Source organism: Petaurus breviceps, unplaced genomic scaffold (genome assembly GCF_028583685.1).
Source record: "Petaurus breviceps papuanus isolate PSGF00001 unplaced genomic scaffold, PetGlider_PUasm1.0 181, whole genome shotgun sequence".
Classification (NCBI taxonomy): domain Eukaryota; kingdom Metazoa; phylum Chordata; class Mammalia; order Diprotodontia; family Petauridae; genus Petaurus; species Petaurus breviceps.
The window spans coordinates 2,695,268-2,719,461 of NW_027185784.1; the positions used below are offsets into that span (position 1 = coordinate 2,695,268).

At 34.6% G+C, this 24,194-nt stretch overlaps 1 protein-coding gene across 5 annotated transcripts in view; it reads right to left on the minus strand.

Moving 5' to 3' along the window:
* FAM3C (FAM3 metabolism regulating signaling molecule C) overlaps positions 1-24,194 on the minus strand; it is a 58,459-nt gene that overhangs the window by 23,073 nt on the left and 11,192 nt on the right. For all 5 annotated transcript variants that reach the window (XM_069087095.1, XM_069087094.1, XM_069087097.1 and 2 more), the window contains 4 exons: positions 15,608-15,667; positions 10,032-10,136; positions 4,042-4,065; positions 2,717-2,840 (listed from right to left, as the gene is read on the minus strand). In XM_069087095.1, coding sequence (XP_068943196.1) covers positions 2,717-2,840; positions 4,042-4,065; positions 10,032-10,136; positions 15,608-15,620 — 266 coding nt within the window. In that variant the 5' untranslated portion in view covers positions 15,621-15,667. The remainder of the gene's footprint in view (positions 1-2,716; positions 2,841-4,041; positions 4,066-10,031; positions 10,137-15,607; positions 15,668-24,194) is intronic.

The window sequence follows — 24,194 nt, forward strand, 5'->3', positions numbered from 1 at the left end:
AAGTGATATTGTAGATATATAAATGTGATCAAGTATAAGCGAGGCATTCAAACAGAGGAATCCTTTCTTCCTGTTATTTAACAGTCAAATTAACTGAAAGGATATATAAAAAGAAGAAAATGTTCTAGATAAATGCATAGCATGCTGCTTAAAACTAGTAAGTGTCCATCTAAAATTTTATTACATATTTTTCACAGCTAGATTTATGTCCAAATTAAGCCTGTAACTAAGAAAACAGTATCATACAATTCAAATACAGTATCCTAACATATAACTTTATATATAATATATATTTTTATATATAATAATAATATAAGTATTTAAGGCTGTGTGGTATAATGAATAAAAAGTCTTGTTTCCCACAACTATGCAACCTTGAGGAAATCACTTAACTTTGTACTGCTCCAGGCAACTAAGACTATAAATTACAAAATAATTAAACTACAGAACAATTACAAATCTACACTGATGGCAGGAATTTGCTTCCCACAGTTCACTACAGAAAGAAAATCACAGATCTAGTTCAGGGGTAGGGAAGCTATGCCACATGTAGCCTTCTAGTTCCTTGGGTGTGGCTTTTCCACCTAGTCGAAGTTTTACAAAACAAATTCTTTTATTAAGGGGATTTGTTCTGTGAAGTATGGATTTAGTCAAGGAGTTGCACTTGAGGCCACAGGTTCCCTGTCCCAGTCTAGCCAATAAATTTTTTTATATAACTCAACAAAAGAATAAATTTTACTACATTTAACTTAATTCAACCAAAAAATTTTGCTGTGTTCTTGCATATGCAAGATATTCAACAGTCAGTGACAGATTCAAATTACTAGTGGAAACCCAATATAAATCAGAACCAGTGACCTCAATTTACCAAAGAAAGTGAGTCAAACAGTCTAGGTAACTCATTTAAGGTCACAGAGCTATACAACAGCAGAATCTGTATTTAGTATCCCAATATCAATTTAATAATTGATCAATTTAAAACTTATCAATTTAAAAAAATAAAATATTAAGTCCCAAAGGTAAAAAGAAAACTTAAAAAAAAAAAAAAGCTATTTACTGCAATCACAGAAATGCTAAACTGATACTTGGTTGTGACATTTTGTTTCATTTTTATCCCCCAGTCAATTGAGACATTACTGGGATGTGTCATTTTTTTTTTTTTGGCAATAAATATAAATATTCTTGTTAACAGATTTTTATATGCCTTTCTAAGTGCCCTAGTGACAAAATATATCACAAAGGGAATGTCTTAGGTAGGCTTTAAGAGATAGATGGTAAAATGGAAGCAGGGCTGTATTTGAAAGTTAAACAAATGGAAGTGCATCCCAGTTTTGTCTGACACTGTCTGACCTTGGCCAACTCATTCAGCCTCTCTGGACCCTGGATCTCTCGTCTGTAAAAATCACAATGTTGAATTAAAAAAATAACCTCTACAATTTCCATTCCAAATCAATGAGTCTAGAAGTTTACTATCTGGTTATTTTTTCATGTCTGTATTCTACCATCAATTCAAAAAAAATAATTTTGGAGGAAAGGTAGTATGCTTTGCAAGGAATATTCAAGGTACTTCTGAAATTTGGTTTGTTAGTAAATACACTACCTTAAAACAAAATGGGCCTATGTTTTATAATGTAATTCTACAATATAGAGAATCACTAATTATATAATACCAACTTTGGTGGAAAAGAAATATTCAATTTGGAAAAATTTAACAAAAATCAAGAGTATCAATTTAGCTCAATTCCATAAACAAGAATATCCAACAAAATGATTAAAACTGTTCATCTTTAGTTCTTGATGCCTTTGTTTTAAAATCACTTTAATTATAATAACTAGAAACAAGCTTTACTGTTGACTACTTTAACCTTCAACATTACTTAGAGGTATATTCCAATATAGGAAAAGTCAGTACTTTTTAGAAAATTATTGGACTACTAGCTACTACTAGTCAAGAAAATATTTGATTATGCACATGAAGTAAAATTTTTTGAAAAGCCTTAATAAATATTCATCATCAATACTGAACTAAAAGTTGACCTTTGAAATCTCAAAGTTCTATAGCAAAATTACATTGCATGTGGTACACAGGTAAGTTCTGTCAGAATCAGGAGCAGAAAACCCTAACAAATTTCCAAAAAGCTAATGGTTCCATGCCTCTAAAATATGAAAACTTTGTAAATACATAAATATCAATTTATCTGAAAATCAGATTTCTAGGAGCCCCATAGCACTGCTTCCCAGTGTTAATATGAGGATCAAATGAGATATTTATAAAGCATTTAGCATACTGCCTGGCACACATATAAATGCTAGTTGCTGTTATTGAGGATATGCCTGAGCCATTTTTTGAAGAAAGCTAAGGGATTTTTGAGAAGAAGGTGAAAAAAAAGTATATTTCAGATTTGAGAGACTACTTGGAGTCTACAAGGAATATTTCTAAGTTTTCTAAACAACCTTCATTCTCTAATTCTAAAACAAAATTTTCTTAAGAGTTTAAGAAAAAACAGATAATATGCCTTTGAAAATTAAGTAATGACTGTGAAAACATTAACTGGAAAACACTACGTACATGAATTATTAGAGTTTAAAATATGAAAATTAACTTCAGAAAAGTTAACAAGGCTCTTTCTAAAAGACACATTACAACTCAGCTTTGAGGTTATACTAAAATGATGAATTCATGAAATTATAGTTCCAAGTTTATACCAATACTTACATATTGTCTTCTACACAAATTTTTGGGCCAACGACATTAGCTGCTCCACTTGCCATTTTGAAGGCAAAATGTTTTTCTGGACAAGCTTTTGAAATCCCACATTTATATCTGGGAGGTTTTGTATCTTTGGGGAAAAGAGATCCAGTTTTAAAATAAAATAGTAATAGCACTTACATGACTATAATAAATGGTTCTTCTTTCTACACACAAAAAATGAAATGGCATATTGGAAATAACTAGGAACCAGGAGATTTGGGTTCTAATCCCTCTAGGTCACTAACTAGGTGTAACAACTTCGAGTAAATAATTTAACCTCTTCATGCCTTTATTTTCAAAATAAGCATGTCAGATCAGATTACCTCTAGATATCCAAAGTTGAGTATACAATTTTCACTAAATATGCTAGCTATATGTTCAACTATAACTCTGCATATGTGTGTATTATCAATGTACCTTAAAGTTTATATTGGAAGATTTGTTTTCTCAGAGCTCAAAAAAGCTAAATGTTTAGGGGTAGCCACATAGCACAGAGAGTAACCGCACCAGCCCCAGATTTGAGATGACCTGGGATCGAATCTGGGCTCTGATACTTAGCACCACACCCAGAAATAACTGGCCGTGTAACCTTGAGCAAGTTACTTAACCTCAATTGTTTTAAAAAAAAAAAAAGCTAAATGTTTAATCAAAAGGTCCTTGGTGGCACACTAGTAACTAAGGTAAGATAAAGTAAACTTGACTTATGAAGGAGGATAGATTTGAAATCATGAATTAGTTAAATGGTTTCATTTTCTTTCTCATTTAGAAACATTTTTGATCCTTATATTTAGTTTTCACTGCAGTCACCCTATGCTAAAAGGCCTATGTAGAGACTGAAACAAATACACAATTTAAGCATTTAGAAAAAAAAAATTTAATGAACGTAGGTCTATTTATCTGTACAGTAATTCCCTTAAATAGGTCTTCCCCATTCTGTCAACTATTTGGAGAAGCCTATATATAGATACATTCTCAAAATAATATTTTTAAATGCATAAAATGAAACAAGTAGGATTATGAAGGAAACCAATTATACTGCAATATGGTTGTCAAGACTTTTTTAAAAGTTCACCGACACCAAGTTAAGAAACCCTGTTGTCAAGTACAGTAAAAATTGAAAAGTAACTGAAGTTATTTTTCATTTGAAATTATTTCACTTCTAGGTCAATTCTGCATGTTGAATTTCACAAGAGGCAAACTGACATCAGTGGAAGATATGCCCCCTAAAAAACTACACAATACTGAGCCATATTACAAAATAAACTTCTTTTGAGATATATAATACTTACAAGCTATCTGTAGTGCTGACCTTGCTAAAATAAAAACACACATAAAAAAGTCAAAGTTAAATTCAGGCAAAGAAATTGAATGTGAAATGTATCTACTGAATTTTAAAAATAAATCCATAAAATGTTTATTTCATTATTAATTTATATATAACCTCTACCACAGAGAAAATAAAGCACTTTGAAAGAGAAATCAGCAAGAATAGTTAACATATGCACAATACCCACAATTCAAAAATGTAAACTATAATGAAGCAGACAGATTACAATGTGCTATGTTTTAATATAGATGGTAAATACAGTTTTCATCTTTAATTATTACTGTAAATTTAAGGTCCAATCAGGTAGACATTCCATATATTAAACTTTGCCATATATTCAATAACCATCATTGCTAGCAATAAAACATCATTCATTTCTAAATTATTGCAGAGATTGAACATTTTTTCAACAATAAATTTAAACAAAACTAGAGACTAAAAGAAGCAATCTAATTTAAAGTCATATGCCATACAGTAATTCCCTCTACACTTGATAAAATTCAGCTTTTCTAATTGGTCAATTTTGATGGGCAATTTATTATACCTAAGAAGGTAGTCCATTCCATTTTTGGCCTTCTCTATTTTTTAGTTAAATTTTCTTTACGCTCAGCCAAAAATATGTCTCCATTTAATTTCTATCTACTGGGTCTACTTTTACCCTCTAAATAAATCAATTGCTCTTCTACATGTGGGCCCTAAAAGTGCTTCTCTGGCTCCTCTCTAAAATAAACAACCAGAATTTCTTTGACTTTTGCTTATATGCCATGCTTGATAATGCCTTTACCTTCTTGTTCAAACAGTCAATCAATCATGCACTTATTAAGTGGTTGTACTATGTACTAGGTGCTAGGAATACAAGTACAAAAAATGAAATGATCCCTACTCACAAGGAACTTATCTGGTGAAATTAAGCAAACAATAAGTACATATAAAAATACATATAGCATAAATATAAAATGAGAAAAGCAAACATATACAAAGTAGTTTGGATGAAGGAAACTAGTCGTTGGGAGATTAGAAAAGGGTCCATATTGGGGCGGCTAGGTGGCGCAGTGAATAGAACACTGGCCCTGGAGTCAGAAGGACCTGAGTTCAAATCCAGCCTCAGACACTTAACACTTACTAGCCGTGTCACCTTGGGCAAGTCACTTAACCCCAACTGCCCTGCCCTCCTTCCTCAAAAAAAAAAGAAAGAAAAAGAGCTGTGATTTAAAAGAGAGGTCTCTGAGGAAGAAGGGAAGAAGAGAATTTATCCAGTAGTGTGGGATGGGCAGCACAAAGACATGGAGATAGGAGACAGAGACTTGTGTGTGTGCCAAAAAAAAAAAAAAAAAGAAAAAAGAAAAAAAGGCTAGTTGTGCTAGATCCCAGAGTGTGGGAGGAGGAATAATGTCCAATAAAGCTAAAAAGATAAGTTGGGGCCAGATAGTACAGGACTTTAACAGCTGAACAGAGGAGTTTATCTCTTATCCCTGGGGAAATAGGAAGCCATTAGAGTCCACTGTAACCATGGTCAGGTCTGTACTTATGCAGGATGGGTTGAAGTGACAAGAGACTTGAGTAAGGCAGACCAATTAAGAGGCTGTTGCAATAATCTAGGTGAAAGGTAGGAGGGGTCTAAACCAAAATGGTAGCAACTGTCTGTGCAGAAATGGAGTAGGATACAAGATATTGCAAAATTTTGCAACTGAATGGATCTATGGGCCAATGGAGGGTGAGGGAGTTGAGAATAATGCTGAGTTTATGAGCCTGGGGGATTACAATAAAGAAATTTCAAAAAGGAGAGGGTTTACAGTAAAAGATAAGGCATTCTATTTTGGAGCTTGCTATATGCCTTCTGGAGAATTCTGGTTTGAGGTGTTCAATAAATAATTGGTGATGCAAGGCTGAATGAAGTTCAAGGGAAAGATTAAGGCTGGTGATATAGATATATAGATGGACACATACATATATATAGATATATACATACAGATATATGATATTCACATATATATATATATATAAAATATATACACACATCTGTATACATACATATGGATAGATAAGCTATAGACATGTACATATATATTGCAACAGTTCCTACATATATTTATAAATTTTAATAAATATAAATATCTAGACAAGAGAGATACACAGACACAACTGCATATCTGTGTCTGTATGTCCACATGTCTATCTGCCTGTGTATTTGTTTTTCTGACCACCTGTGTCTGCATTTATGTCCCCGTGCCTGAGTCATATCTGTGTCTGAGTCACTTGTTGATTATGTCACTAAGACGAAGAATATAGAGGGAGAAGAGGATCTAGGACAGAACCATGGGGAAGGTATGCAGAACTGTGTAATGCAGATGATGAGGCAGCAAAAGAGTAGTCAGACAAATATAAGCCAAACCAGGAGGAAGTAGTGTCATGAAAACCCAGAGAGGAAAAACTGCCTAAAAGGAGAAGGTGCTCCACAGTGTCAGATGCAGCAGATAGGATGAGAAGGATTAAAATACAGAAAAGACCAGACTTGGCAACTTGGTAACTTCAGAGACAGTAGATTTATTTGAGCCATGAGGTCAGAAGTGAGGGAATTGAGGGGATCAGAACAGAAAGTAGTTTATTGGGGGAATTGGGTGAACCACATTGACTCCATCTTGTGACTCAATTCTAGAGTTTTCTTTCTATTCAATTATAGGTCCAATACAACTTCTGTTTTGTGATAAAATTTTATTCAATTGTGGGAAATGAGAAAAAACCTTATTGCATTGTTTGAACCTAGCCCTGCATGGCTGGGAAGCTGTAACAACCCATCTACTGCTTAGAGATCCTTAATTAAGGACCTAGGTTATGCTGACCAGAAACCACATCAGCTTCAAAAAGTTTTCTCACAATTACTGTACATCTCAACCCATGTCTTATCTGAAAACTAATCCCATATTGATCAATTATCTTTTTTTATGTTCCTTTGATTGTTTCCAGACACTTGGAAGGAGTGGGACACCTCTTTTTCCTGAATTCAGGGAATTGCACCTATTTAATTCTCCCCCTCCCAAAATGGAAAGTCCCTGGTCTTTCCTCCAATTAGAAATCAGATTACCTAATGTTGTTTCCTTTTAACTAATTTGCCTTATTGGATTGTTTTGAATATATAAAAGTCTATCTCCCCCTGTATTCAGGGTCCTGCCTCAGCTCAGGAAGGGGCTGGTCCTGAATTTTTGGGCAATTAGCAAGCATTGCTTCACAAATCAATTCTTAGAAGATCAAACCTTTACTTTCCTCAGTCATTTCATCTTTCACCTGCCAGACTCTGGCTTCTCAGCCTGCAAAGTAGCAAGAAATATGAAGACAGGAAGTGAAGGCAGTACATATAGATAGTTTTTTCAAAGGAGTGTGGCTAAGTAAGTAAAGGGGAAGAGATATAAGTGATAACTTGAGAGGATGGTAGGGTCCAGTGAAGACTGTTTTCTGTGTTTTTAAGGATGGGGGAGGGCTTGGGCAAGTCTGAAGGCAGAAGGGAAGGAATAAGGTGATTGGAAGAGGTTGAAGATTGGGCAGTATGGGAGAATGGAGATAAACGAGTAAGAAACATAAACTACTGGAGAAGAGAGAAGGGGAGGAGACAGAGCACACATATAGGAATGTTGGCCATGGCAAGAAGTTAGGCTACCTCTTAGTCATATAGTGAGAGAAAGAAGTAGTAAGAAATTATGTCAAGAGGTTCTAAGATAAACAGAATGGAGAAAGCTTGAGCTTTCTGGTCTCATTTTCTTGGTAAAGAAGCATTGTCTTGTCTGAGATATAGGAAGGTGGTGTAATGGGATGTTTAAAGGGGGACGAAAAAGTTGAAAGCTTCTGTGAGGAGTGAGACTAGGAATCAAACAGCGAAGAATTAAAGATTTGCCTTAGTGTTAGCAAAACGTACTGAACAGAACACTACAGGGTTGATCTGATCAGCAGCATACAATACAAAGGGACTATAACTCTCCTTGTTCTAGATCCTCTATTTTTATTGATATTGGCTAACATCGAGCTTCAAGCAAACTAAAATCCCATCCTATAGCCAAGCAGTATTTTTTTTTAAAAAGCTTAAGTGTAGGACTTTACATTTATCCCTATTATATTTCATCTTGTTGGGTATGGCCTGCTGTCAAACATCTGATAGCACCTATTTGAATCCTGATTCTGAGATCTAATTTACTACCTATTTTTCTCAGATAGACATAATCCAGAGTATCAAGCAGGATAGTGAAAAATCTGGAAACCAAATCATATGTAAAAGGGGTAAAGTAAAGTGGGATAATTAGCTTGCAGAAGAACAGCATTAGGGGACATATGATCATTATCCTTAAATAACTAAAGTGCTGTCATGTGAAACAAGGATTAAGTTTATTTTATTGTGGCTCCAAAGGACAGAAAAAAGACTAAAAGGTAAAATATACAAGTAGGCAGATTTCAACTCATAAAACCTACCAATTAGGGATATTTAACTTAAAAGACAAATCCATTCTTTTTTTTTTTTTTAAGTCAGCTTCCCATGGTTGGAAGGATTCAAATAGGAACTAATTACTATATCTGTCAGCTATTACAAAAGTGATTTTCAAGTTGGGTAGGAGGCTAGACTAGTTGGACAATCTCCCAAGGTACCAAGTCTATCCTGAGTCTATCAATAGTACTACTTTGGCTCCAAGCATTTAATGTCCAAGATTTATGTTACCCAGCTCCATATTTTCACTGACAGTATAAAACTGTTTCAAACAATGCCTCAGCTAAATGATTACCCATTATAACTATGAGAATCTACAAATAAGGCCAACACCTTTTGTCTTTAAATACTGTAGGTCTTTAGTAAATGTGTCATAATATGCTCTGGTGATTCAGAAATGTAAATCCAGCTTCCAGAGCTTAAATGAGGTATACACTCAAATTAATATATTCTTTCCATTTTTTAACATATAAACATTTAAATTATATTCTTTATGGACAATTATTTGGGGAAATACACTTTGTGCTAATTACATGATGAAATATAGTTATTTTAAATATAAAATAAAAAGTGAAAACTAAAGGAGAGTCTATCAATTGGGGAATACCTGAATAGATTATAGTAATGAATGGAATGAAGTGTACCATAAGAAATGATGAAAGGGACAGTTTCGGTATAGCCTGGGAAGATTTGTATGATCTGATGCAGAATGAAATGATCAAATCAGGAAAACAATTTTAGAATTCCTACAACACTATAATGACAACTTTGATCTTAAGAACCCTGATCAACCAAGTGACCAACCATGATTCTAGAAGACCATTGATAAAGTATGCTACCATCTACTAGCCAAAGAAAGATATTGTACTCAAAATATAAAATGACATATATATCCATGTGCACACATATTTATCTACTGCCTGACAGAAATAATGTACTCAAAATACAGAAATACACATACACACTCACATGCATATAAGTATATATGTACACACACATCCACACGCATATGTACACATACATATATAATACACACATATCACGACCAATGAGGGGAACTGTTTTGCTGACTACACATAACTATTACAAGGATTTTCTTTTTCTTCCTTTACCTCCCACCCCCCTCAGTCTATGGGTAGAAAAAAATGCATTTTTCTTCATTTAAAAAAATTAATTCTTTTTCAAAACTAAAAAAAAGGTCCCCTACCCCAGGAACACTTAGAATATAATATATATTCCAATTTTGTTTCCCTCCATGACAGCACCTTGCATATAGTATGTACTCCATAAATAATGGTTGAATTATTTAAACTTTCGTATTTGGTGATGTTAAAAGCCATTATTATTTGCAATTTAATATTACAAATGATCAAAATAACACAAATTTACTTTTCTTGAAACAGATAAAAAAACTCAGAGTAAAGAAAACTTGTAAACTAGATATTATAAATAATAAAAATTAAAAAGAAACAGAAGAAACTTACCAAATAAATTTCCTAAATTTGAATCTAGCTTTATTTCAAATACTTGAGATATAACATAAAATGTCAGTAGAAATACTGCTACAGCAACCACCAACTTTACAGCACCTAAAGAATAAGGAACAGTTAAGTAATCTCATAAAATGTTCTTTTTTTTTTTTAAAGATGAGTGTGGAATCCCAAGTTTAGTATAAATAATCACAAATCACAATATAATGATCAGTGAATGAAAGTTAGCAAGCAGAATGATGGACTCAAATCATTTTTAACCATGTTAAACCTATATCTAGTGTACTAAATTGCCCAATGCAAAAATGCTCATTAACAATCACTGAGTACACCTATGTATGACCAAACAATAAATGTTTTATTATTACTGGAAAAACCATTTGGGTGATAACTAGTAGAATCATTTTCCTATATACAAGGTAACACATTAGAAGAATATTACTACATGCACAACCAGAGAAAGGCAGTGTGAATAACTAGCTCTACTGTAAACAAGGTAGTAAAGTAATGAACAAGTTACTGAAAGGTAGTAAGTTTTATTGGCCATGCTAATCTTGGCAGGCAGGGGAGTGAGAACTTTTTACTGACTATCAAGAACAAGTTTAAACCTTGTCCCTCTATCCTCTAGTTCCCCAACCCTGCTCCAAAACCAATAACAAGTGTGTTTTGTCATTTTGGGAGACTGATTTTGTTTTCAGTCCCCTCCAACCTAGAGCTGTGAAGGCAGAGTTGGAAGCAGATATCAAGGAATAGAGTGAGGGGAATTTTCTCCAGGCTTTTCCACATAGGAAGGACAATGACTTTAAGAAAGGGTCTCCTCTGATAATAGCCAAAGGAAGCAGAATAATAAGGGTCACTGTTACCTAATGAGTAGGGAAAGGAAGGAGAGGACAAAAGGAATAAGTATTAAGTTCCTACTAAGTGCTAGGTACTGTGCCAAGCCTTTACAAATATTACCTCATTGGATCTGCCCCACAACCCTGCAAGGTAAGCACTATTATTATCCTCAGGGTCACATAGTTATAAAAGGTCTGAGGACTGAGTTGAGCTCACGTATTTTCTGACTTCCGGCCCAGTGTTCTATCCACTCACTGTGTCGCCGAGCTGCTTCAACAACCCAATCAGCAATATAACTTAAAAAAAAAGATACACAAGGTAGGAACTAGTCTAGGGAAAATCAGAAGGGTTGTATGAGCCAAATAAGGATACCATTTCTACACTCAACTGTGGGAAGGAGAGTGGTGGATGGGTTGGACAAGAAGTTACTCTAAGGCCCTTCTAAAAGTTCTCAGAAATGTTAGACTAGAGATACCCAAGAAGTATGGCCTTCTTGCTTCTCCAACAGATGTTATCCTCAAACTAGGAATAACTCAGGCCTTCAGTTTCAGACAGGGAGCTTGTGGAGCTAGAGGGAGAGGCAGAAGCAAAACTGCTTTCCTTTAGCAGAGGATAGGTATTGGGCAGCCAAAGAACTGGTCACACAGAAAACTGAGGAACAGAGGGTGGAAGAAGGGCAAAGGTACTAGGAAAAAGAAGGCTTAAGCCACCCCTCTAGTTCTCAAACATAAAGCTTCTAGTTTCCTTGGCCTGGGAGGAAACCCCCTGCGGCAACAGAGGCTGACCCAACCTTTAGTCAGTCAAACAAGCATTTATTAAGCATCTATGGATGCGCCAAGTGCTATGGCCTAAAATTTGTTTTCTTTATTGATTAACAAGCATTCACTATGCACCAAGCACTGAGATATAGAAAGTGAAACAATCCCTTCAATTCAAGGGATTTTACAGTCTCATATATATGTGAAACTTCTCAAGATTTAACATGTTGTCTAAAATGAAATTTAAATTTATTATTTCTACAAAAGGCAGCGTAGCACTGTGAACTGAGAGCTGAGCCTCTAAAACAAGACTCAGGTTCAACTCCTACCTCTGTAATATACTGGCTGGGTGACCTTTGGAAAATCATTTAGTCTCTCAGTAACTCTCAAAGACTATAAATTGAAGAACTGCACTGGTTGATCAAGTTTCTTCACAAGAAATTACCTATCAATAAAATCAGGTCCAGTCCAAAAAAAAATATTTAATGATAATGCATTTATATTTGAGCTTTCTTCCATAAATTCTACTGATAGGCCCAAAAATGACCCTGGAAAGCAAACAAGAAAGGCTTCAAGTACTGATGCAGTACCAGACCTATGCTGGTGTCCAAGGCCCAGATGAGTTAAATTTGAGAAGGCAAATAAATCAGGTTGGGCAAACAATGAAAAACTGTTCAGCCATAGTATATCTCCAAGGCCATCTAAGTCATGCTGTGACTTATCAACAAAAGCAGATATCCTTAAGTATATTTGAGCATTAATCTCTTTTAAAATAATTGTTTTACAAAAAGCATTTCTAAAAATAATTAAAAATCATGATTTTTTTTTAAATGTGTCTCTTCCCCTAGTGGGCAGCATTATGAAAGCAAAGGCACTGGAGTGAAGAAAGGCCTGGGCTCTAGCCTCAGCTTTGCCACTAGATAAATCCAGGTTACTTAGAGCAAATCATTACCTCTCTAAACCTTAATTTCCTCATTTGTAAAATGAGGGTTTTGGACAGATAATCTCTGAAGTCCCTTCCAATTCTAAAATTACATTATTTAATGACTTGTTTGTTCTAACACATCTTTGATACTTCTGAGAAGTATCCCCTAGGAATACAATCTGTTTGCCTATGAGATAATAGGTAATTAAAATTACCTAATCTCTATGCTGGGCAGGTATTTATGAGCAGCAGCTACCTCCAGGGTATAGGCAATCCACAAAAAAGAAACATGGTTTCAATGTAAAGCTAAAGAAAATACCAGGCAGGAAAGAGAACAGGAAACCAGATCACTAAGATACCCCATATCCCTCCAATTATCTATGGAACAATGTATTGTTTTTATGCTTATTTTTATTTTATGCTTAAAATCCTTAATAAAAGCCATTTTTATATTTTCTTAATATTTTGTGTAAATAATTATTTAATAATACTTTCCCTAGTTTCTCTAACAGAAACAAGTTTTTACTGCAAAATATCTAGTCACCGGCCCTATTTATTTTATGTATATATTTTACTGAACTCACCACATACATCATTGTATTAGTTCATCTGCTATGATCCTATAAAGGATTGTTAACATTCATTCTTCCCACTTCTACAACTCACTCTTCAGTTCTTTGCAATTCAACTCCCTATTCCATCTTTCACTGCTTTCTCCAAATTTACTGCTAAATTCAATGAACTTTTTTCAGTCCTCATCCTTCATCTTTCTGTACCAATCTCCTTCCTCATATCTCCCCAGGCATCCTTTCCTATGTAGACTTCTATAACACTACTCTTAGTTTTCCCACTTGTCTGAAGGTTCTGACTCTGGTCTCCACTGCTGGATCACCTTCTTTTGCTCTCTAAGGGTGAACAGCCCCCATGACTCTGTCCAGGGCCCCCTTCTCTTCTCTCTTTACACTCTTTCTTGGCAATCGCTTCTTGTTCCAATAGGTTCAATGATGACTACCACCTCTATATCCATCTCTAATCTCTCCTGACCTTCATCCCCACTTAAATATCTACGGACATCACATACTCGGCATGTCCATAAAAAGGGTGCTTCTTTTCCCTAAAAACCATCCCTCCTAATGTCCCAATTTATATTAATGGCATCATCATCTTTCTACACTCATTCTTCACTCTTTCCTTTTTGTGAATTTCTATATCCAATTACCAAGCTTTGTCAATTCTAGATCCCTATCACTGTTTACATCCATCTTCTTTCCACTCCTAAAGCTTTTATCTATCCTAACATAGAAACTTAGCAACTCTCATTTGGACTACTACAATAGCCTCCTCCTAAATTGTCTCCTTGATTCCAGCTTCTTTCCTCTCTAACCCATATTCCATTAACAGCTGCCAGATTAATAATCCTAAAACACAATTCTGATCATGCCCCACCTCTACTTTAAAAAAACTACCATGGCTCCCTATTGTTTCCAGAATAACATAAGATTACATTAGCCTGGCAATTAAAGTCTTCCCTATCTTTCCAGTCTTCTTTAATATTTGCCCCTTCACATACAATCCACTCCTGCAAAGTAGTCTGCTAGCTGTTCCTCCAACATAGTATATATCCTACCCTCGAGTTTCTCTTCACACAATCAATGTAGGAATGTGTTTTGTTTGACTATGGATATTTGTTAGAAGTGTTTTTTTTTTCTTTTCACTATATGGGAGGGTTGGACAAGAAAATAAATGTTTATTAATTGGGGAAAAAAATCTATTCTTACTTTAATTCATCCTCTATACAACCACCTAATAAGTTTTCCTCAAAGGGATGTGACAATGTTACTCCCCTACTTGAACACCAATGACTCCCTGTTTCCTTTAGTATCAAATAATATCACCTATCTTTTTAGTCTTTTTATCCATTGCTCTCTACTATGTACTCTATGGCTGGCAATACCAGTTACCTGCTCCACTTCACACACAAAATTACATTATCATTTCTGGACCATTGCCCCAGTCATACTGATGGGCAGGAATGCACTCTCTTCTCACTTCTGCCTAGGTTTCCTTCAATATACTTAAGTCAAGCACCACCTTCTTCTATTTCTTGATACTCACCGGCTTCTGGCACCCATCTCCTTCCCCACACAACCGTCTTCGAGTCTCCTTCATTAAAATTTAAACTACTTGGAGACAGACAATGTCACTTGTTTTTTAAAGGTATAGGGGGTACCTAATAAATGTTTCTTGATTAACTGACTGAAATACCTGGTTCATCTCTATATTGTACAATTTCTAGCTTCCTTCAAAGCACAGCTTAGGTACTACCCAGATATGTCTGTCCAGATTCCTCCAATCATCAGCAAGATCTCCCCTGAGGTCATTTTGTATCACTTTGACTTTCTTTATATTGTATAAACCACAGTCCTAGGGAGAAGGTAAGCTTTTAAAAAACAATAACACCTATAACAAGTTAAGTTCTAGTGCTTTGAAGATATTAAGTGTTTACTAAATGTTGATTGACTTAAATTTATTGTATATGAATAGAAAACACTGAAATTTTAAACTTTAAGACTCATTTCTCAACAAGCTTCAATAAAGTAGAAAGAGAAGACTCAAAAACTTCACAGTATACTTGTAAGCAAAAGTTTTTTACAAATGAAAACAAGCAAATTTCTCCTATGACATTTCAGTTGACATTTCACAATTTATTCCTAATATATGTTTACTGTACAACACAAAGCATTTTAAAATAGCTTAAATACATTTAAGGCATACAAATGAAAATTTCATTTTAGCCATAGAAACTAGACATTATTTGTAGAATATTCAAGAAATATTACTTCTTTCATCAAGCACAGAATACTCTAAGATGTGCCCATCATCATGAAAAGAATAATACTGCTATTAACATAGTCCCTCAAATTAAAATTTTTGATCCTTCCTTAGAGACAAGGAACTAAAAAAAAAAAACTAGCAATCATTTTACTCATTAATGAACCACATGATTTATTTCAAAAGTAATCCAAGTACCAATGAAATAATTATCTTACCTGCCATCCTCATGTTTACGTTTTTTTCAGTCTATGGCACTATTTCATTAAATAAGCATCCTGAAACAACCAAACAAATCATTAGATCTAAATTAGCATAATTCTCTAAAAAGTATCATTTTAATTCAAAGATTTCCTAATAAATGGCACTACAGATTTTTCCCCCTAAACATTTTACTAATTGACACTACTCTTAGAAGAACATAAGTTTCACATTAACATTTACTGGGTTATTTTAATTCATAACATGTACATATTAACTACCCACAATTTAAAATTAGCTTACATTTATGACACTTTGAAGATATACAAGACTTTATATACATTATCTCATTTGATTATTCCCCCTGCTTCTTACTGATGCTTCTATATTAGTTATTTTCTCCCACGTAACAAAAGATAATGGGATGGCAAAGTAATTTGTATGCTACATTTTATAACCATAGTTGCTCAGTTTTCTGTGAAAATTAGTAATATGGCTACACCCTCTGCACTCTAGAGCCAATATTGTTCACTACAATTAATTTAAATGCAGTTCTGGTACTGTTTGCATTAATAGTAATGTAGTCATTTGTATTGTCGTACTTTCTGCAATTTGCTCACCAAGGCTCTCAGGATTGTTTGAAATCATTCGTCCACTGTCATTTTTTAAATAAAAACACTAATATTCAACTATATTCAAATATCATGATTGTTTAGGTCTTCACCAACTTAGAGGCCCTCCACTTTGTTTTCAATTTTTATGTAATTTGTTTAACATTTGGTTAAAAGAAATCGTAAAGAACTTAATTGCCTTCAGATATCTAAATTTTAGTTCATTATCTTATTCATATCCTTGCCATCCTGAGAAATAATTTTTTAGAACTAGAAGGGGGCCTAGGAGATCACTGGGTCTAATATCTCCTTTTTATAGACTGGGGAAACTGAAGCCCAGAAGGATTTGCTGTACCTTAGACCTAAAAAGTTGGGACTAGTGAGGTCTCTTGACTTCAACTCAGGCAAAGATCTTCACTTTTGATGTTAAAAATTTCAGATGTTTATTACTGCTGTGTACACTCTGTGTGTGTCTACATATAGACACACATATACATACGTATACACACGCACAACTGCTACAGAAGTAATAATTTGGTAATGAAGCCAGTATGAAGTCCATGTAGGTATTCTTAACAGGGTTTGCAGGTACCTTTTCCATGGACAGGTTTAAGGTGTATGCTCACTTGGATAAGAAAAAGAAAGTATATCTTTATTTCAATATAATTAGTTTCCTTTGTAATCCAATGTATTTTGTTTTATGCATTTCAAAACATTATTCTGAGAAGGGGTTCATAGGATACACCAGACTCCTGAAGGACTCTGTAACACACAAAAAAGATTAAGAGCCTCTGAACAAAAACTTTGTCCTAAAATCAACCCTAGATTATATGAGCTAGTGGAAAAAGCTTTAACACTGAGATAATCAAGAAACATTTTCTATCAGGTTTCAGAATGAGTTGGGGGTATTATAATATGTCCATATGCTCTAGAAATTCATAACCATTAAAATTAGGTAATAAAGGCTTGATGAGGGACTTGGGGAGAAATAGTAATTGGTCTCCTGAGACTATCCTAAATAAGCATCCCCCACCCTAACTGATATTAAGCACCTGTCTATAATTTGATCCAAAAAAGGCAATTGTTTTACTTTCTATCCCATTGTCATATACTTAGTTTTAGTTATAGAAGGGTTCTGGCTGTGGAGAAGCTAGCAGGACACTAAAAAGAGAGAAAAGAGTTAAAAAGTTTCTACAAATGCCTATAAGCACAATACCTGATCTTAGCTAAAAGGTCAAGAAGCAATTACTGATAATGATTTACTCTTAACTCAAAAGAAAAACTGTGATATATGGTAATCATATTCTTTGTTCAACTAAGCTACAATATTTATTTTTTTTCTAAATTCAACTGTACAAAAAAATGAAGTCTGACTTCAGAAAGACAGAAGGGAGAAGAAAATTCACTTTTGAACTAATGCACAAAAAATGTTATTAAACAGGTACAGAACACTATACTACATTCATCTGGGGAGAGATAAAGATTAAATAAGAAAATCTGTCTTCATGGTGCTTCTAATCTAAAGGAGAGATAAAACACAAATAAGTATAATACAAAGAAAGCCAAATTAAGGGCCATGTGGTCAGAGAGGAAGAAAGATCGTTACCAACTGCAAGACTCAAGGAAGGCTTCCTAAAAGAGGTAGAAGCATAAGTAGAATTTCAAGGTATAATGAGAACTAGCATTCCAGTACCTTGAGAAGAATAGCTGACGTGGCTACAATATCATCAATGGTAGTAATTAAAGCCCCTACCAAAGGTGATAGAAAGCAAACTAAGGAGGGGACAAATAAGAGATCACAAAGGCAAAAATCAACAAAACCTGATAATATACTGGGTATGACAGAGAGAGAAAAGATTCAAAGATGATAAAAGAGGGAACAGACATAAGAAATTAGGCCTTTGCTGTTGAATAGCGCCCAACTCTTTATAACCCCATTTAGGGTTTTGGGGGGAATTTTTGGCAAAGATACTGGAGTGGTCTGCCATTTCCTTCTCTAGCTCATTTTACAGAGAAGGAAACTGAGGCAAAGAGTTACCTACATGGATTTAGAGCTAGAAGAAAATTTAGAGGCTTTCTTGTCCAACCTCCATTATTTTAAAGATAAGGTAATTAATTAAGGCCTAGAGAGGTCCAAGGTTAGACTGGTAAGTAGAATAAGGAGCATTTGAACCTAGATTCTTTTATTCCAAATCAAGAACTCTTTATACCTCCAGATACCATTCCTTCCTGCCTCTAGGTAACTTAACTTCTGACTTCATGTTTCCCCATTTTCATAATGGGGATAAAAATAGCATCTATCTCCTCCAAGGTGGTTGTGAGGATCAATTGAGATAATATTTGTAAAACTGTAGTGCTGTATAAAGGCTAACTTAAAAAAAATTCATGGGTGATATATTGACATTTCAAATTTTAAAAAAATTGCTCCTGATCATTGTTATCAGGTAACTGAGACAGACACACAGCATATCAGCAAAATAATCACATTATTTGGGGTGGGAGAGAATTTTGTCCCTAAGAAAGTCAGCTTTTCATCTATTTAGCCCTTCAAAAAACATTAAGTCAAAAAATTAATCCCTAATTTGAATAATACCTAGCAAGGGGAAATAAAATAGTACAATGTTATCTTAGAGTTCATTCCTTTTAGTTGGAAAAGAATAAAATTTTAGTATTTGGAATCATGATAAAGTTATTAATATTTCTAAAACAGTCAAAGCAGAAAAAACTTTTTTTGATTTCATGAATGACTGAATTATGCTTTCACTAGGCGCAAAAGCATATTCTCTGAAAATGATCCAAGGAGAATTTTATCCAAAATAAACCAGAAAACCAAAAGATTAATACATTTGCTTTTAATCACAATGTAATATAACTTACCTTTCCAAATACTATCCCATTTTAACACTCAATTTTTTTTTTTAAGCAATTGGGGTTAAGTAATTTGCCCAAGGTTACACGGCCAGTTTTTTTGTGTGGGTGTGAAGTATCTGAGGCCAGAATGATTCCCCGGGTCCTGGCCAGCGCTCTTACTCACTGAGCCACCTAGCCGCCCCTACCACTCAATTTTTAATTCATTTGAAAGGGTATTTATTGGGCTGCTATTATATGGAAGTTACAAAGAAAAGAAAATTCCTACCAACAAGTAGTTAGTTACTCTGGGAGGACAGAATGGAATACATTAACTACTAGACATTTAAATAAGAGGGCACTAAAGACTGGGGGGAAATCAGGGAAGGCTTCCTCTAAGAGGTGGGGGGGCCCATAAGCTGAGCCCAGGATGGAGACTATTCTATAGCAGGTGATCAAAAATTAAAAGGAAACATGCAGGTGACTAAAAATTGTGTCACTAAATTTTTCTAAAGAACATACACAACTTTATTAAATCATTACAAATCTAAATCACTACAAAAATAGTAATATAAACAAAGTGATGGAGAATGGACGTTTAACATACCTTTAGAACATTTTTTCTAATTTCTGACACACATACAAGTTTGTACACCTTACATACACACCACCTCCCCCCCAACTCTTTTATCAAGTGACACTGGATTCCTTGTTGTTCCTCACCTAATTAACTTTGAGCCTTTTGATTGGTAGTCCCCTACCCCTGGAACTTTCTTCTTCTTTATCTACACTTAAAGGCCCCCCACTCCCCTCCACCTTTGTAAAAGAAGCCATGCCTGATCCACTTTAATGCTAGTGCCTTCCTTCTCTTGATTATTTTCAGTTTATCCTGTATATATTTTGTTTGAGCATAGTTGTTTGCGTGCTATTCCCCCCCCCATATTATAATCTCTTTGAGAGTAGGGACTGTCTTTCACCTTTCTCGATATCTACAGTGCCTGGCATATTAGTAAATGCTAGGTGAGTGGCACCAGGAGTGAATTTGCAAATTTCTGAAGGTACTTCAAAAGAAGATGAGAGGTTAAAAAATAGGTCCAAAGAAAGGCAAATAAAATAAAATATGGTTTCTCTGAGGCCATACTAAAAAAAAAAAAAAACAGGAATCTTCAACACAGAAAGACAAAAAGCTTATGATCCAAGTTCATAAAATCATTAAAAGTAAAACAAATAAAAGTACTATCTGGAACAGCAAGAAGTAAATACATGGAATTCATTACCTCAAAAAATGTAGCAAAAGCTGAAAATATAAATAGATTTATGATCCCTCCCCTTAGAATGCAATCTCCTTGAGGGCAGGGCCTATTTGTTTTTTCTTTGTATACCCAATTCTTAGGAAAGTTCCTGCTCACAGTAAGTAATTCTTTTTTTTTTTTTTATGCAATTGGGGTTAAGTAACTTGCTGAAGGTTACCTGGCCAGTTATTTCTGGGTGTGGTGCTAAGTATCTGAGCCCAGATTTGATCCCCAGGTCATCCAGACACTGGAACCCGTGCTCTTACTCGATGAGCCACCTGGCCACCCCTACACAGTAAGTAATTAATAAATCCTTGTTAATGAATTTATTGAAAAAAGAATGAGTAACAACTGGCTACTGATGGAAGTCAGGCATGTGTTGCACAACATCAAGGTCAACCATAACACATGGTACTACAAAAGATTAAATACTATACAGGTGGGTCATTATTCTAAGATCCATTATTCATTTATTATATTCTTATTTACTAGAGTAGATTCTTTGGATCTTTGTTTGGTATATTTCATAGTAGCTTGTTACTATGTCTACAACAATGGTGTTGAATTCAAATAGAAACAGGGGACACTAACCCAAACATAATGATCCCTGTGGCTACTGATTTAGTTTTAAAATGTCATGCTATCTATGTTTTATTGTATTTTTATTTTGTTAAACTAACTCTGGGGTTCAGGTTGCACTCAGTTGTCAGTGGCATGAAGTGCTGGCATGTATATGACACTTCAAATTTACAAGGTCTACACTTTATCATATTTTCAAAAGTACAGCTCTTCCACTTTAAAATACAAACATTTTGTGTTGCATAATTTATTAATTCTAATAATCCCCCTCCAAAATTACTGAAGCTTTTCTGTAGTATCAAGTAGAAATTAGGGCCCAAGAGTCAATCAGAGCTGCAATGTCTTTAAGAGTATAGATAAACAGGTCAAATGGTATCTTCCACTCTTGTATCTGTGTCAGTTTGCAACCAGCTACTTCTGACATAAATAAAAGAACATTAGTTAGAAAGCTAACAAAACACTCTATCAACTCTGCTTCTGTTAGTGATTTTTGTCAGTGTGGATCTGACCACATCACTCTCCTGCTCCACTGGCTCCTTGGGTCAAATACAATCTTCTCGTTTGGCATTTAAAGTACTTCACAATTTGCTTCTCTTTTGCTTATTCTATGCTGCAAAGAAAACAACACTATATCACCTGTTTCTATGCCTATACACACAATGAACCCATCCATACGTGTCACATACTACCTCTCCACTTCCATTCTTGGAATCCCTACTTCCCTTCAAAGTTCTGCTCAAGATCAGTCTCCTACAAGGCCCTTCCTTATTAGCCCAGATGCTAGTGACATCTCACAAAAAATTACCTTGTATTTATTTTGTATGTACTTATAAAAGAACATGCTCTCTTCTCAGATCTCACAAACTGCCTGATGGCAAGAATAATTTCTTTTTTGCCTTTGCATCCCCAGCATCTAGGATAGTACCTGGCATATAGTGGGTGTTAAATAAATGCTTGTTGATGACTGATAATCTCTGTTGCAGATTTACTACTGAAAGTAACAATTTACCAAACTGACTACATCTATTTTATAGTCCCTATGATACAGCAAGTAAAAATAAAAACACTACATGCTATAAGACCAATGATGAATAACATCTTACTATGCAAAGTATGTTAAATATATTTTCACAAACATGTCTTTTATTCAAGAGAATAAGATTAAGAAATATTATTAAGAATGCAAAGTGACTCACAGTAATTTGAATAGATTCTCTTAAACTTGGTTGGCAAAACTGAATATCAACCTTGGTCTGGGCTAAATCCCTAAATGTTTCCAGTTTTCAATAGGAGACATAAAAGTTGTTGAATCAACTGGGAATTCTAAGGGAATATTTGTCTGAGGCACTTTTCACAGAAGTGAAAGGGAATAATAAAAATGAAAAAGGTTAATTTGGGAACACCAAAAGCATTTATATGTAAAAAATAAAATAAAAAGATGCTACATTACAATGGAAGATTGATACTGCTAAAAGTAATTGATATTTTCACAAACAAAAAATTCAATTCATGAACATCATTATAACAAGGTACAAGGAAGAATTCCTGTGACCTTCAATTCTTTGCAATTTCCTAGAAAGAAATTTACCAGAAAGTACTGCCTGACTTTCCTCACAAATAGAATCCTGGAATTTCAGGGTCTGAAGGGCCCTTAAAAAGTCATCCTGTCTAACCCAAGACATGAATCCCATCTATAACATCTCATACAAGAAGTCATTCAAGCTTTGTTTAAACATTTCTAAGTGACAGAAAATTCAACCCCCAAGGTAACTCACTCAATTTCTAGACAGCTCTGTTAGGAAATCCTTTTGCTGAACCTCCCAATAATTTCCACCCACTAGGTGCTACCTTTTATAACCAAGTATAAATAGCTCTAAATTCCTTTCATGACTTTAAGAATCTTCTCACAGCTTAACAGCCCCACTGGATACTTTCAAGACCCTTCACTATTTTAGTCATCCTCCTCTGGTCCAAATCTATCTCCTAAAATGTGGTGCTCCACATTGGATGCAACATTCTAAATATGGTCAGACCAAGTCAAAATACAGCCTTTGTCTTGGGAGATTATAATTAATGTAATAATGTCATCATAATTGATGTAGTCTAAAAGTTTTCATTGGCTGTTTTGGCTATCCCACCACACTTAAGTCATATTGAGCTTTAAGTCTGATAAAACCCCAAGGTTTTTGCTCACTTGAACTGCTTTCTAGTCCACATAATATTCTGGATCATATATTTAGAGCTTATATTTAGGTACTGATTGGTCCTTTTTAGCCCTTAGAGGTTAAATAGTAGGAGCAATATTTATCCCCTCCCCTCATGCAAGTTAGGTTAGTTTGGGCTCAGGGGATTAAAGGCTAGTCGAGAGAAGTCCCAGGGGCTCTCGGATGCTTGGTTAACGGATCACCGTGGGGAACATCAGCTCCTAGTGTCTTCAATGGCATATCTTTCTTGAATATCCTTTTCCTGCTATGATTAAGTAGATTTCTTTTTTGTTGTTAATTTCTGAATGACTGCCTCATTTTGTTCCAATATGAAACCTTAACTGCAAAGGAACTGGCCTCCATCAATTCCAACCCAGCAAAGAGAACAACTATTAAATCCAATCCCCTTATTTTACAAATGAGGAAACTGAAGCCTGGAGAAGCTAAGTAATTTGTTCAAGATAACCCAGTTAGTGAAAAAGATAGAATTTTAAAAATAGGTCCTCTAACTCTATTTATTATCTATCCAGTACTACTCTATCCAATTAACTACACCACATCTCCCTTACCCTGTATTTATGAAGTTATTCTGAACTCAAGAGCAAAACCTTAAGTTTGTCCTAAATTGATCATTCCAGCCTGACCAGATCTTTCTGAATTCCAATTCTTCCACCTAATTTTTTTTCACTATCTTCCTCAGTTTCAATATTTTAAATCCAATTTATTACTCATTTTCACTATTTTTTTTTATATATAAAGATCCATGTACTCCAATGAACTCTCTTTAAGAAGACAATGAACAAATACTTTCCCACTCTTGCCTATGGCTGCTTCTCCCCTTTATCGCTAACAAAGTGATTAAATCCCATTTTCCTAACAATGTGGGCAGTTGCAAAGAGACAAACTAGGATACATCCTATTTTATTAAATCTCTCTCACTAGCATATCATTTGGATTCAAGATTTAACAAGCCAAAACACTTACAATTATTATAATCTGGTATCAAAACATCAAGGACATGTCCCAGAGTTCACTCTGTCCCAATTTGGGAAATGTCACACTGAACACATG